The 13,559-nt window shown below is 29.5% G+C and overlaps 1 protein-coding gene across 1 annotated transcript; it reads left to right on the top strand.

The window, feature by feature from the left end:
- Positions 1–7,661: 7,661 nt before the first annotated feature.
- Positions 7,662–9,239, top strand: LOC125812470 (premnaspirodiene oxygenase-like). Its single transcript, XM_049491953.1, has 2 exons — positions 7,662–8,534; positions 8,625–9,239. The coding sequence occupies exons 1-2, from the start codon at positions 7,662–7,664 to the stop codon at positions 9,231–9,233; spliced, it is 1,482 nt and encodes a 493-aa protein (XP_049347910.1). The 3' UTR covers positions 9,234–9,239.
- Positions 9,240–13,559: the final 4,320 nt, after the last annotated feature.

Genomic DNA, 13,559 nt, shown 5'->3' with positions numbered 1-13,559 from the left:
ATAAAAAAATCCTCATGTTATTCTCGTATATTATTTTATTATGTATAAAAGTCAATTATTGCTACAAAATCTTTTGTAATTACATAGGATTGCTTGTTCTCAATGGAATTTATGAAGTGTACAGATTGGGTTGACATTAAAGATTAGAGGCAGAATTAAAAATTTTAATTTTTGAATTCTAGATCGTAATTATTTTCATTTATTGAACTTTATATATAAAATTATAAATAAAGTTAGAATTAAAATTACTAGTTTCATCGAACTCGTTACTCATACTTTTTATATACATTAAACATAATTTTTAATATATTTTTTTTTAACGATAAATTTATCAAAAATAATTTTTTATCTTTCAAGATAGGGATAATAATTGTATACATTTTACCCTTCTCAATTTCCATTTGTGAGGTTTCATTGAATTCGTGATTGTTGTTGCACATTAAATTATATATCTGACTCATCTAACCTAATATAGGTAAATTAGAGCATGAGAATTCACCATCCAAGAATAAATATGAGTCTAAAGTTGGATAACAAGAATAATATATTTAAAAATATATATAAAAAGGGATAAACATTTATTCTTTTGGTCTCAATTTATATGATATTTTGTAAAAAAATGACATATTTCTATATTTAATAATAATTTAATTTTAAAATGACAATTTTTACCCATACAAATATCTACAACATATTTCAGATCACAAATTTAAATAATATTTCTTTATTAAATATCGTGCTAAGTCAAACTATATCATACAAATTAAAACAAATATCGTATATATATTCTTATTCTACTATCTTATAAGAGGGAGAAAGCACACACCAGGTCAACATGTTAGGTTAGGATCATTAAAAAGAATTTTGAGGGTATTATGGTCATTTCAGGCTATTCTTGTGCACTCGCTTGAACAATTGAGTTTCACACAATTGAGTTTCACTCATTTCAGGCTATCTCTTTCACTATGGGCCCCTAGAGGTATTTTTGTAAACTTGCCAATAACCACATAATATTATTGGCGAAAATATTATCTTATTGTAGCTTTCATATAAAATTTTGCACACATGGGACCAATGTGCCCCTTAGCTTATATCATCATTCATCATCACATTTGTATTGTATCATCCCATAGGTAATACATATAAAATATTTGATTGGCTCTCGAAATTCTATTAGTGTCACATAAATTAAAATAAAGAAATAATATATATATTATTTGAAAATTACGTAAAATATACAATAAATCATACCATTGATTATTACTATTATTATAATAATTTAAATATAAAAAAATACATATTAATTATTTGATTGACTCTCGAAATTCTATCAGTGACACATAGATTAAAATAGAGAAAATAACATATATTATTTGAAAATTACGTAAAATATATTATAAATCATAATAATTAACAATTTAAATATCATAAAATCATACAAAAACGTCATTGTCTTTTTAAATTCAATTTGTATTACATAAATTAAAACAAAAAAATATATATTGGGTCTGTGCTAGCCCGGGCTCCAATATCTATATATATATATATATATATATATATATATATATATATATATATAATCCTTTTCCAATATTTAAATGAGGAGAGGGGCGGACTATTTCATTGAATAATTATTGAAAATTTGTTTCATCAGAAGTCGGTGGGAAAGCTATATATTGTCCTTAAATAAAATAAAATCTCTTAATAGCTCATTATTGTCCATGTGTCCTTTTAAAAAAATTGAAGAATAAAAATTTGTTGACCCTCTTGTCATATTAAATTTGTGTAGACAATTCCCATCTCCTAGACATATGCAACATCAATAGTTTTACAAAATTTGTCAAAGCCAAAATATGATGTGTTTACATATTTGAAATGTCACGGTGACTCAAAAAATAAATAATTAACTCAATTTTAAAAGAATTTTAAGACTAAACAAATTTTAAAGGAGTCGTCACTTAATTTTAGGAAAACTTAGAAAACCAATTAAATGATTTACGAATCCAAGAGATTCTAGGTAAGGTGTTCAAATTATTCCGAAGGAAATGTGTTAGGCATCCTTCGAAATCCACAACTGTGGGTCCCGGCTGAATTCATTTTTTCAAATTGAGGAGATAAAGTAATATACGAGTATAACAAACATGCAATATACACATGTAATAAAATAAAACAATAATATAATAAACGGCCTAAGGTTTGCCTAACATCGATAATATACACAATAACGAATAAAAATATAATTCGAATTCCATTCAATTAGCTTCAATGGGAAGCGACTCCGGGATACCTGTAAAGATACTTAGTAAAAGTATTAGTCATAAATAAATATGAATAAAAATAAATGAAATAAATAACAACTCAAAATAAAAATCCGTCTTATTAACATGGGAGGCCTTGGAAATCGACGATAATTTCTTCATCGACCAATTTTAACAAATAAAATATATAAACTTAAAATTAAATTTCCGTCTTTAATATTGGAGAGACCTCCAAAATCGACGGAGAGATTGTCTCATTGGCCACTTTATTTTTTGATTAATATTAACAATAATAACAACTAAATAATGAAGATAGAAACAAACTCTTAGATGAAAACTCCATGGCAACATCAATAGTTAATGCAAAAATATAAAGTAACTTAAGAAAACAAACATCGACAGTTAGTGCAAAATATAAATCAACTTAAGAAAATAAATATACAAGTAATGGAAATTGAAATAACAACTAGACTAAGCACTGTAGCCATAATAATGAAAAAAGTGCACATAATCAAGATAAAATAATAATAACAATAAAAGAAGTAGCAACAAATCAATACTAGTACGATGCTGAAATAACACTCACAACAGAAATGAGTAAGCAAATGATAATCAATATACCAAATAACCAAATGAGAACCACCGTAGCAACATGATTCATTGAAAATTCTAAACTAAAATGCATGTAGTCAATCTCAATAAATTAAAACAAATCATGTACAAACAAAATAGAGCAGCAAAATGATTAACTTAAATAAAAAATAAATATAAAACACAATAAAGAAATGAAATTAGCAGAATACTATACTTAATAAGAAAAACATAACAACTTTAGAAATAAAATATAAAACGACACCTTAATCAACATTTAGCACTACATTAAACTGAGCAGAAACATTGTGAGGTTTGAACTACTGGAGCTCGTCGATTTTGAGCTAAAATCACCTGAAAACAAAAGAACATTGTGAAAGGGAAAAGGACTGGCCGTCGATGGTTGTTGTTATTGTTCGCTTGAGCTTCGAGCTCGTGGCGGCTTTGCTTCTGGTGGGTCACGTACGGCGTTGTTGTTCTCCGGCGATAGAGGGTCGTTTAGGGAGGTAATAGGTCCTCATAAAAGTTTAGTAACGCAACAATAAATTCGACCAAAGTTGGGGTATTTTTAGACCTTATCCCTTAGAATATTATTAAAGAACACTATTCTTGTTTTCTTTCTTCTAAAACCACTTTAACCAATAAAAATGTAGGAAATATTTTTTTATTCTTAATCTCATTTTATCAATTAAAATATAAAAACTTCATGTACCCTTTCGACAGATAATATATGGCATATATATAAGATCATAGTATATCCATCATTAATTTATATTTATATAACAATAAAAAATAATGATAATAAAATAAGAAATATTTTCATTTTTTTAATTTTTTCTGAATAGAAGTAAGATAAACATTTGGTAATTTAAAAAAAACATTATTAGAAAAAGAATGTGTTAAAAAGAAAATAATAATATATTTATTTGGAAAGTGAGCATTTTTGACCCATTAAATAACAATAAGAGCATTTTTGACCCAAGTATTGACGGGCATTTTTGGACTAAACTACAAACAAAAGACATTTTTGCTCCTTTCGCATAGTTAAAGGGCATTTTTGGACCAAAATGTTGATGGTAAGGGCATTTTTGAGCCAAACTATAAACGAAAGACATTTTTGTTCCTTTCACATAGTTTAATGGCATTTTTTTTTACCCTTTTTCCTATAAAATATACTAAAATATTTTTAATCTTGTGCTCTTAAATATGCGATGTAAAAAATTAAACTTAAAAATTATCAAAAAAATAAAGATTATTTTCGAAATGAATTAAAAAGAAAAGTAAGACAAATAAATTAAAATAGAGGAAGTATTAATTATTGTTTCTTGCCAACCTATAAAAGCCAAGACATATGTAACAACACCTAGCAGGACTTTTAAAGCCAAATTACTTCCTCCATTTCTTTTTATATCACCTTTTTACTTTGCACTTGCATTAAGAAAAATGATGTAACTTTATCCTTCTACTTTTATTTAATTTTTTTGGAACTCAAGTTTTCAATCAATGAATATGAATTAATTTATTTTGATTAATTAATTTAACCAATGCACATGAATCATTTACTTAGCTTTTCTAAGTAAGTCAAATGTATATTTTCAAGGCTAATAACTCACAAGGATAAAAAGGAAACAATATGATAATTTATGCATTGATTTTATGAAATGACAAATATTATGGACCAACTATTTATAGAAAGGAATGGCATATAAAAAGGGACGGAGGGAGTAATTAATAACCCTCTCCCAAAATATGTTCTTCAACTTTTTTTCCCTTTTCCTTTTTGTGTCCTTCCTCTTTTTGCTAATGAAATATTGGAAGAATTCGAATAACCAAGTTAGAAAAAAATTGCCCTTACTTGGAAGCATGTTCTTAGAGATCTAGCCAAAAAGTATGGTCCAATTATGCACCTTCAACTAGGTGAAGTTTCTCTAGTTGTTGTTACTTCTCCTTAAATGGTAAAAAATAAGTACTAAAAACTCATGATCTCGCTTTTGCATCGATGCCTAAACTTGTAGCTGCCGAGATTATTTGTTATAATGGTAACGATATTGTCTTTTCCCCCTATGGTGATTACTGGAGATAAATGCATAAAATTTGTCTCTTGAAATTGCTTAGTGCCAAAAATGTTAAGTCATTTAGTTCTATTAGACAAGATAAAGTACTTCGTATGATTGGATTTTTTCAATCATCTTTAAGTGAGACAGTTAATGTAACAAAAAGAATTTTTCAATTCGTGAGCTCTATGACTTGTAGATCAGCATATGGGAAAGTATTCAAAGAGCAAGACGAACTTATATAAATAGTTAAAAAAGGGTCACGCTAAATGGAAGGGTTTGATGTCGTTGATCTATATTTCCATCACTTAAATTTCTTCATGTATAATTATGTGGAATGAAGGGTAATTGGTGTACTATTAAGATTAATGAAAGAGGGAGGCCTTCAATTTCCAATCACCAATGATAACATCAACATAAAGTTCATTTTTTATGCTGTCTTCTCTATTTCTTATGTTTACATATAATATGATATAATAACATATCTTATTCTTGGTGCATGATCATGATCAATAAAGAAATCTACTAGCATTAAATGATAATTTATATTTCTCCATCCATTTTTAATTGTCATGTTGCGCTTTTGAATGCCAATTTGATTAATTTTTAAAGTTAAATTAAATTACATAAATTTGATAGTTTAAACATCGAATTTAGATATTCAAAAACTATATGAAAAATATTATAAATTTCATCATATTAATATGATGAAAAATTACATCGTAAAATGTTAGTCAAAGTTCTTATTGTTTGACTCTAAAAAGAAAACTATGACAATTAAAAGTGGACGGAAGGGGTATTTTGTTTTGCTTTTTTATATTAGGTGTGCTGGTTTACTTTTGTTGACTTGTTTCATTTTATGTTTTTATAAAAAAAAACATGTATTGTTATTTTATTAGAATAAATATTTAAGAGATTTCTTTAGACTTTCCATTCTTTAATTTATAGTAGTTTTTTTTTATTTTTAGAAAAGATATAAAGTCACCATTGAAGTTGTCTGAAATTTTCAAAATAGACATCTTAACTTTGCAATCGTTCTATTACCCCACTAAACAATTTTGAACATATATTATTATATCATTTTTCGATCAACTCATATTTTAAGAAGCAAGTGTGTTCACATACCAATCATTACACGACACATGTTAATTTAATTAAAAATGTAATTTTTTTCATTTTAAGTTTTTTCTTTATTTCTCTCTCTCTTACTTTTTGACTCATTTTAATTTTGATTTATCTTAAATTTACTTCATCTTCCACCTCTCACTTTCAAGTGATTCATCCCTCCATTTTCTTTCTTTTCCATAATTTTTTCTTTCTTTTTCTTTTTCTTCTCTGGTCAAATTCTTTATAGAATTCATACTATTTTTTTTTTGACTTTATTGAATTATTGATAACAAAATTAATTATTTTTCTAAGAAAATTTAAAATTTTGAAGGTATCATCAACTACTCCTTTTCATATAACTTCAAAATTAGAAATAATAATTTTAAAAGAATCAATGAATCCCCCGAAAATTGAAAAAACTTAATTGAAATCAGATAAAAAAATTATATGATACTTCCTAATCATCTTGAAATCTAATGGGTTTATCAAATTGTTCGAAATAGAAGAAAACGTTTAGATAAAGCTTTAAAATTAAACAGAGAAAAACTAATAGTAGTAAAAAAAGAAAGGTGAAGTTGTGATAAAAATGGTGACATTGAAAGTGAGAAGCTTCAATGGATGAAGATGACAATTAATTTTTGAAGAAGAAAGAAGAAAGAGAAAAAAATAAAAGTTAAAATAATAAGAAAAATAAGAAAATATATTTTTATAATAAAATACTTGTAAAAATAAAATTATATAAGTTATTTTAGGTTGATCACTCTCTTTGAGAGAGTGCACACCACTCTCTATGTCACGTGAACGAAAAATGATATAATAATATATGTTTAAAATTGTTTAGTGGGGTAATAGAACATTGCAAAGTTAAAATATTTTTTTGAAAATTTGAAACAACTTCAGTGGTGACTTTATGTTTTTTTTTTTTGGTCATTCAAATGTAACTTCAGATTATATTACATATATATGTTTATTTATACGACACAAGCAAATAATTGAAATATCAAACCAAAATGAGAAAAATTAGAACAAAATAAAACTCATTTCGGTTCAAATTAGATGATATTTTTCAAAATCAACAATAATAATATACTCAGTAAAATTTTAACTAAAATTTGAAGATGGTTGAATTTCCGCAAATCATACTCGTATAGGTATTTTTTGGAAGACCCTCGACTCGAATACATTGAAGTGTGAAAGGATAGAAGGCAAGTCCTATTCGTGGAATGAAATCATTGAAAACATTTTGGTGATGGCAATATTAAAATCAACATTCTAGCAGCCACAATTGACAATATTCTTTATCATTGGGAAAAAAAAGAAATTGTTTTCAATTATATTTTTGTTTAAGAAGTTTTTTTTTTTAATAATGTTTAATTTTCAAAAAACGTCTAATGAATAGAGGTAAATTTAGAAAATTATACCTTTTATTATTATTTTTTAATGAGCATAAAATAACCTAAGACTACACTTGTTTTGAAACAAAGGTATACATATTTTTCCATTTCTTGTCATTATTGTTCTTTCAAGTCGTACTCTCTCTCTATTTTATCTTCACTTAAAAAATACATCATTTCTTATCATGCCTATAAAAGATAAGACATATGCAACAACACTTTTCATAACCTATCAATCCAAATAACCCTCCCAAAATATGCACTTCTTCAACTTTTTTTCCCTTTTCCTTTTTGTGTCTTTCCTTTTTTGGTTATTGAAATATTGGAAGAATTCCAATACCCAAATTAGAAAAAGATTGCCTCCTGGTCCATGGAAACTACCCTTAATTGGAAGCATGTTTCATTTGTTAGGTGGACCTCCACATCGTGTCCTTAGAGATTTAGCCAAAAAATATGGTTCAATTATACACCTTCAATTAGGTGAAGTTTCTCTAGTTGTTGTTACTTCTCCTGAAATGGCCAAACAAGTACTAAAAACTCATGACCTCGCATTTGCATCTAGGCCCATGCTTATTGCCGCCGAGATTGTTTGTTATAATGGGAGCGATATTGTTTTTTCTCCTTATGGTGATTACTGGAGACAAATGCGTAAAATTTGCATCATGGAATTGCTTAGTGCCAAAAATGTCAAGTCATTCAACTCTATTAGACAAGATGAAGTTCTTCGTATGATTGAATTTTTTCGATCATCTTCTGGTGAGACAGTTAATGCCACAAAAAGGATTTTTCAATTTGCGAGCTCTATGACTTGTAGATCAGCATTTGGGAAAGTATTCAAAGAGCAAGATGAACTTATACTATTGATCAAAAAGGTGTCACAGTTAACGGAAGGATTTGATGTGGCTGATATATTTCCATCACTAAAATTTCTTCATGTGTTATGTGGAATGAAAGGTAAAATTATGGATGTCCACCATGAATTAGACGTCATTCTTGAAAACATCATCAATGAGCACAAGAACAATGGTGAATTAGGAGGTGAAGGTTTAGTTGCCGCACTGCTAAGAGTAATGAAAGAGGGAGGCCATCAATTTCCAATCACCAATGACAATATCAAAGCTATTATTCTTGTAAGTATATATGAAATAATCTATACCCTCCTTATTGTTATTGTATTTGGGAGAAGATAATATAATATTGTAACTTGTTTATAAATGAAGGACATATTTGGCGGGGGAACAGAAACTTCATCAGCAACAATTGATTGGACCATGGTGGAAATGATGAGGAATCCCAATGTATTCTCCAAAGCTCAAGAAGAGGTAAGAAACGCCTTTAAAGGTAAAGAAACTTTTGATGAAAATGATGTCGAAGAATTGAAATACCTAAAGTTGGTCGTTAAAGAAAGTTTCAGACTCCATCCTCCGTTTCCCCTTTTGCTTCCAAGAGAATGTAGGGAAGAAGTAGACATAAACGGTTACACTATTCCTTTTAAAACAAAAGTTATGGTTAATACATGGGCTATTGGAAGAGATCCTAAATATTGGAATGACGCAGAAAGTTTTAAACCTGAAAGATTTGAGGACAACTCTATGGATTTTGTTGGTAACAATTTTGAGTATCTTCCTTTCGGTAGTGGAAGAAGGAATTGCCCCGGAATATCATTTGGCTTAGCTAATGTTTATTTTCCATTGGCTCAATTGTTGTATCACTTTGATTGGAAACTTCCTAATGGAATCAATTCAAGTGAATTGGACTTAACTGAATCTGCTGGATCAACTTGTGCTAGAAAAAGTAACCTATACTTGATTGCCACTCCTTATCAATAGCTAGCCAACAACAACCGTCAAACTTCTCAATCCAAAATTTCCTATCTGATCATGAAGTTAGAGTCTGTATTTTTGTTATGATGTTTCATGACCACTTTTTTTCTATTTATGTATACATAGTTGAATAAAGAGGTTTTGGTTTATGTCCCCCTTCTTTTGTGTATACTGCTTATTCATTAATTAATAAGATAAGCTTCATGTCAAGGAGTTGCTTGGATGTAAAGAATCTTTCACTTTGATTGTGAGTTTGAGTCATCAAGAAAGTGAAAAGAATGGAAAGCTCTAGGTAGAGGTAAAAAAATTAAAATTAAAATTTAAAAAAGGACAATAGGGAGTTACTCGAATAGGAAGTTCCCCTCATCTCAAACCTAATGTTATGAATTCGAGTCACCAAAAGAATAAAAAAAAGGGTAGAATCTCCTTTAAAAGGATTTAAAAAAATAGAAAAATATAAACAATCCTCTACTATCTCAAGATCGCTTAACTTGAGAAAAAAACAAGAGGCGAAACTAAAATTTTAATTTATGAATTTTGGATTTTTATCTATTGGGCACTAAATATATACTTATATAAAATAAATGTAATTTCAAATTATATTTTTGCTTGTTCCTAATTACTTGTCCACTTTGAATTGACACACCTATTAAGAAAACAATGATTATAGTAAGTTTATCATTTTACCTCTATTGATAATGAAGTGGATGAATTAAAAAGTTATGATTTTCAAAAAGTATTACCTTTTTCAAAGTAATTAATTGAGAGTATGATAGGTAAAAAATGTTGGGAAAATTCTATATAATAGCAAACTATTAATTTAAATTAAATGCTATAACCATAGTTTGATTTAACTGTACCCCATAGCAAACTGTTGCTATTTTGCCTCTCTCCTTGGTGAATCTCGCTCTCCACTCTCATTCTCGCTGGGCAGTCTCCCTCGCCTCTCTCGCTTTTATACAAACACAAATGTATAAAATGTGTTGGTGTTTGTAAAAAGCGAGAGAAAATTGTATATATACATATATTTTTGTTTCCCTCTCTCCCTTCTACTAGATCTTGCTCGCCACTCTCCCAAATCTCGCTCACCACTCTCATTCGCCTCTCTCAGTTTATACAAACACAAATGTATAAATTGTGTTTGTGTTTGTATAAAGTGAAAGAAAATTGTGTATACAAATACAAGTACATATATTTTCGTTCTTGTCACGCCCCGAGCCTACACCCTGGACGTGGCCGGCACTTGAAGACCATTGCTGGCCCCAAGCGAACCCTTGGCCTGGTTTACTGACTCAGCGAAAGACTCTAAAATTTTACTATAATCAAATGAACTTACTCAAATAACTTTAGTGAAATAACTCATAATGTTTAATGGTCAACATTCAACTTAGCCAAAATGACAACTCAAGTCTTAACATATGAAATGATAATGTAAAGACGTCTGACTACTAATTGTCTATGAAGCCTCTAAAACAAAGAGGGATGTCGGGACAGGACCCCCGATCATCCTAACATATGAAGGACTAGAAAGCAAATAAAGGAGTCCTTCGAATGCAAGAAGGCTCACCACAGACTCTGAGTGCTCAAGCTGGATCAACGAGGCACTGGATGCTGATCCTGGTTACCTGTGTCTGCATCATAAGACGAAGCAGGCCAACTGGCATCAGACATTGAATGTATAAGTATGCGAGTTAGAATTCTAAACAAATACAAAGGCTTGAAAAGATTCTGAAAGAAACACTTACGTTGGCTCTTCTCAACTCATGAATAACTTAACTCAGAATAAAACAATGAATACATGCAATATATGAAAAATCTTTATAAAACAGTAAAAACAGCTTAGTTCGTTAAAGGAAATGCAATAACAAACTCAACTTTACTCATATAATAAAATAATATAGTTTCTGTGGGAGATTCTCTAACCGATAATCATCACTATGAGCCTAAGTGATGATACAACGTCTTGCCCACGCTGCCAGAACTGTCATATACTTTGCCGTCATATAGAACGCTTAACTTAGTGGATCCACTAGCTTAACTTAAGTAATCATCTAAAAAGTATGACCTATTAATACCCATGATGGCTACATGGTTTTTGGAGACTTGAGTTAATATGAACTCCCATCCCCATATCGGTGCTCAATACTACTCCCAAAAATATACTTAGCTCATATGTTTTAAAAACAAACTTCTTTCTTTGATTTGAGATAATTACTCAAAACTTAGCTTAAAAGCTCTCTTGGAATCGATGTTCCCTTTTCTTGCTCAAATGTGAAAACATTTATAAACTTCCTTGGGAATACTTAGTTCCCTTATAGCTTTTTGAGAAATGAACTCAACTCTTTACTCTTTGCTTAACTTGAAAACTTGAGTATTAAAATGAATTTAAAACATTGTTAAAGACTTTTGAAAGCTTTAAGAAACTTTGTTTTGACTTGCTTCTTAACTTCTAGACTTGACTCTCGACTTCTTTGACTTTGATCTTAACTTTACTTGAATTGGATTATGGATTCAAGGTTAATGATCTCATGTATTGGATGATTTCATGATGTTTAGATGTACCTTAGAGTGTTGGAATCAACTAGAAAACATAGGTACATTGCTAAGGAACAAGTACGAAAAGGTGGGGAGCGAATGGGGAGAACTGGCATCCCTGGCGCTCTGAGAGGCGCGGGGCGCCAGCCCTCAACATTCAGGGACTGGTCTGGGGCTCGCTGGCGCGACGCCCCACCCCTATACCTAGGTGTTTGGCGACTTTTCTTCTCCGTTTTTCATCTCTAACCCTCTAAACTCTAATGGTTCTTTTCCTAAACAGTTAGAATCATTTATACTCTCAATATATGTTAGATTCAAACCAAAATTACACCCGAATACGTGAATCAAATCGCAAGAACTCCAACAACACAACCCATAAGAAATTCAATAAATCTTTCAACAATGTTCATCAAGAACTTCACTTTCTTAACATTCAAACAACTCCAATTTTGCTGAATTGAAACAAGTTTGGCGTGTGGGTGAACTAACCCAGCACTATGTGATCTCACATTCCTTGTAGGGATCACCCCCAACGAATTCCACTCGCAAAGCTTGAACGTTCTTGGCGATTTCTTGATTTCTCTCCTCTTTTCTCTTCTTTCTTCTCCTCTCCAAGCCCTAACGTAAATTCTTATTTTCTAAACTGAATAAAGTCTTGTTTTACCCCAATTAATTCCTAAAAACGAAATAGGCAAATTAGGTAAAGAAAAAGACTAGTTTACCCTTCCAAAACCCGGATTAGACTTTCCTTAATCTAACAGCCCAACTTCCAAAGGGCATAACTTACTCATAAGAACTCGGAATCGCGCAAACTCGGTGGCATTGGAAAGATCATTCCAAGAAATTTCCAACCATATCTGGAAGTACACCTAACTCATCCTGAGCTAGGAGTTATGGCCGTTTGAAGTTGACCAAAAACTCACTTTTCCTAACTTAAACAAATTTCCAGATTTGTCACTATTTCCAAAAACGATTATTTCAAGTTCTTAGCTTCTTCCTAGCTATTTCAAATTGCGAGATGATACAGTCCTATACACTTATGATTATACAAATATGATCTTCCCCTGCCCAGTTTTCTTTTGTGTTTCTCTCTTTCTTTCTTTATACAAACACAAATTATACAATTGATTCTTTTGTATATGTATACCGAAACAGATTATACAATTGCTTTCTTTTGTATATGTATAGCGAAATATACATATTAATAGCCATAACAAATATAAAGTTTGCTATGGAGCGCAATTATACAAACTATAGGTATAACATACAAATATGATTTTTATGTTTGCTATATGTGAAAGTTGCTTGTTTGTTCTTTGTATAATAGGTAAAAAATATTTGTCCTTTCTTGATTTATCAAAATGGACAAGTAAAAAAATAAAAGTTGAACAAGTAATTGGGGACAATTAGAGTATAAAGTTTGAACTAAAGTTACTAGTTTCATCGAACTCATATCTCAAATGATGAACACAAATTATATCATCTCTATTCATATTTATTTGTCATCTTTAATCTAATGCAATCTTAAGAAGTAATAAACAAAATTATAATTTTACTAAATCATTCTTAATTTATATAAATTATTTTACTATTGGAAAATATATATTTCTTAATAATAAAAATAAAACAGTAAATTATCTCTTAATCTTTTAAACTAGACAAGTATATAGAAAACAACCTCTATTTTCATAAGTTAAGAGGTAAGACTACATCCACGTCATTTTTCTATGACCTTATTTTTGTGATTATATTTGTATGTTGTTATTATCGGACAAAATAAAAAATGTATTTATTTTT

This window comes from Solanum verrucosum, unplaced genomic scaffold (assembly GCF_900185275.1).
Source record: "Solanum verrucosum unplaced genomic scaffold, falcon-dt-bn FXZP01000120.1, whole genome shotgun sequence".
NCBI classification, from domain to species: domain Eukaryota; kingdom Viridiplantae; phylum Streptophyta; class Magnoliopsida; order Solanales; family Solanaceae; genus Solanum; species Solanum verrucosum.
Note: the sequence above shows the minus strand (reverse complement) of the source record. Positions and strands in the feature narration are given on the sequence as shown.

Coding starts and splice junctions, on each gene's coding strand:
- LOC125812470 (XM_049491953.1), top strand. CDS start 7,662: ATGCACTTCTTCAACTTTTTTTCCCTTTTCCTTTTTGTGTCTTTCCTT. Junction 8,535..8,624: donor ATATCAAAGCTATTATTCTT/GTAAGTATATAT, acceptor TTATAAATGAAG/GACATATTTGGCGGGGGAAC.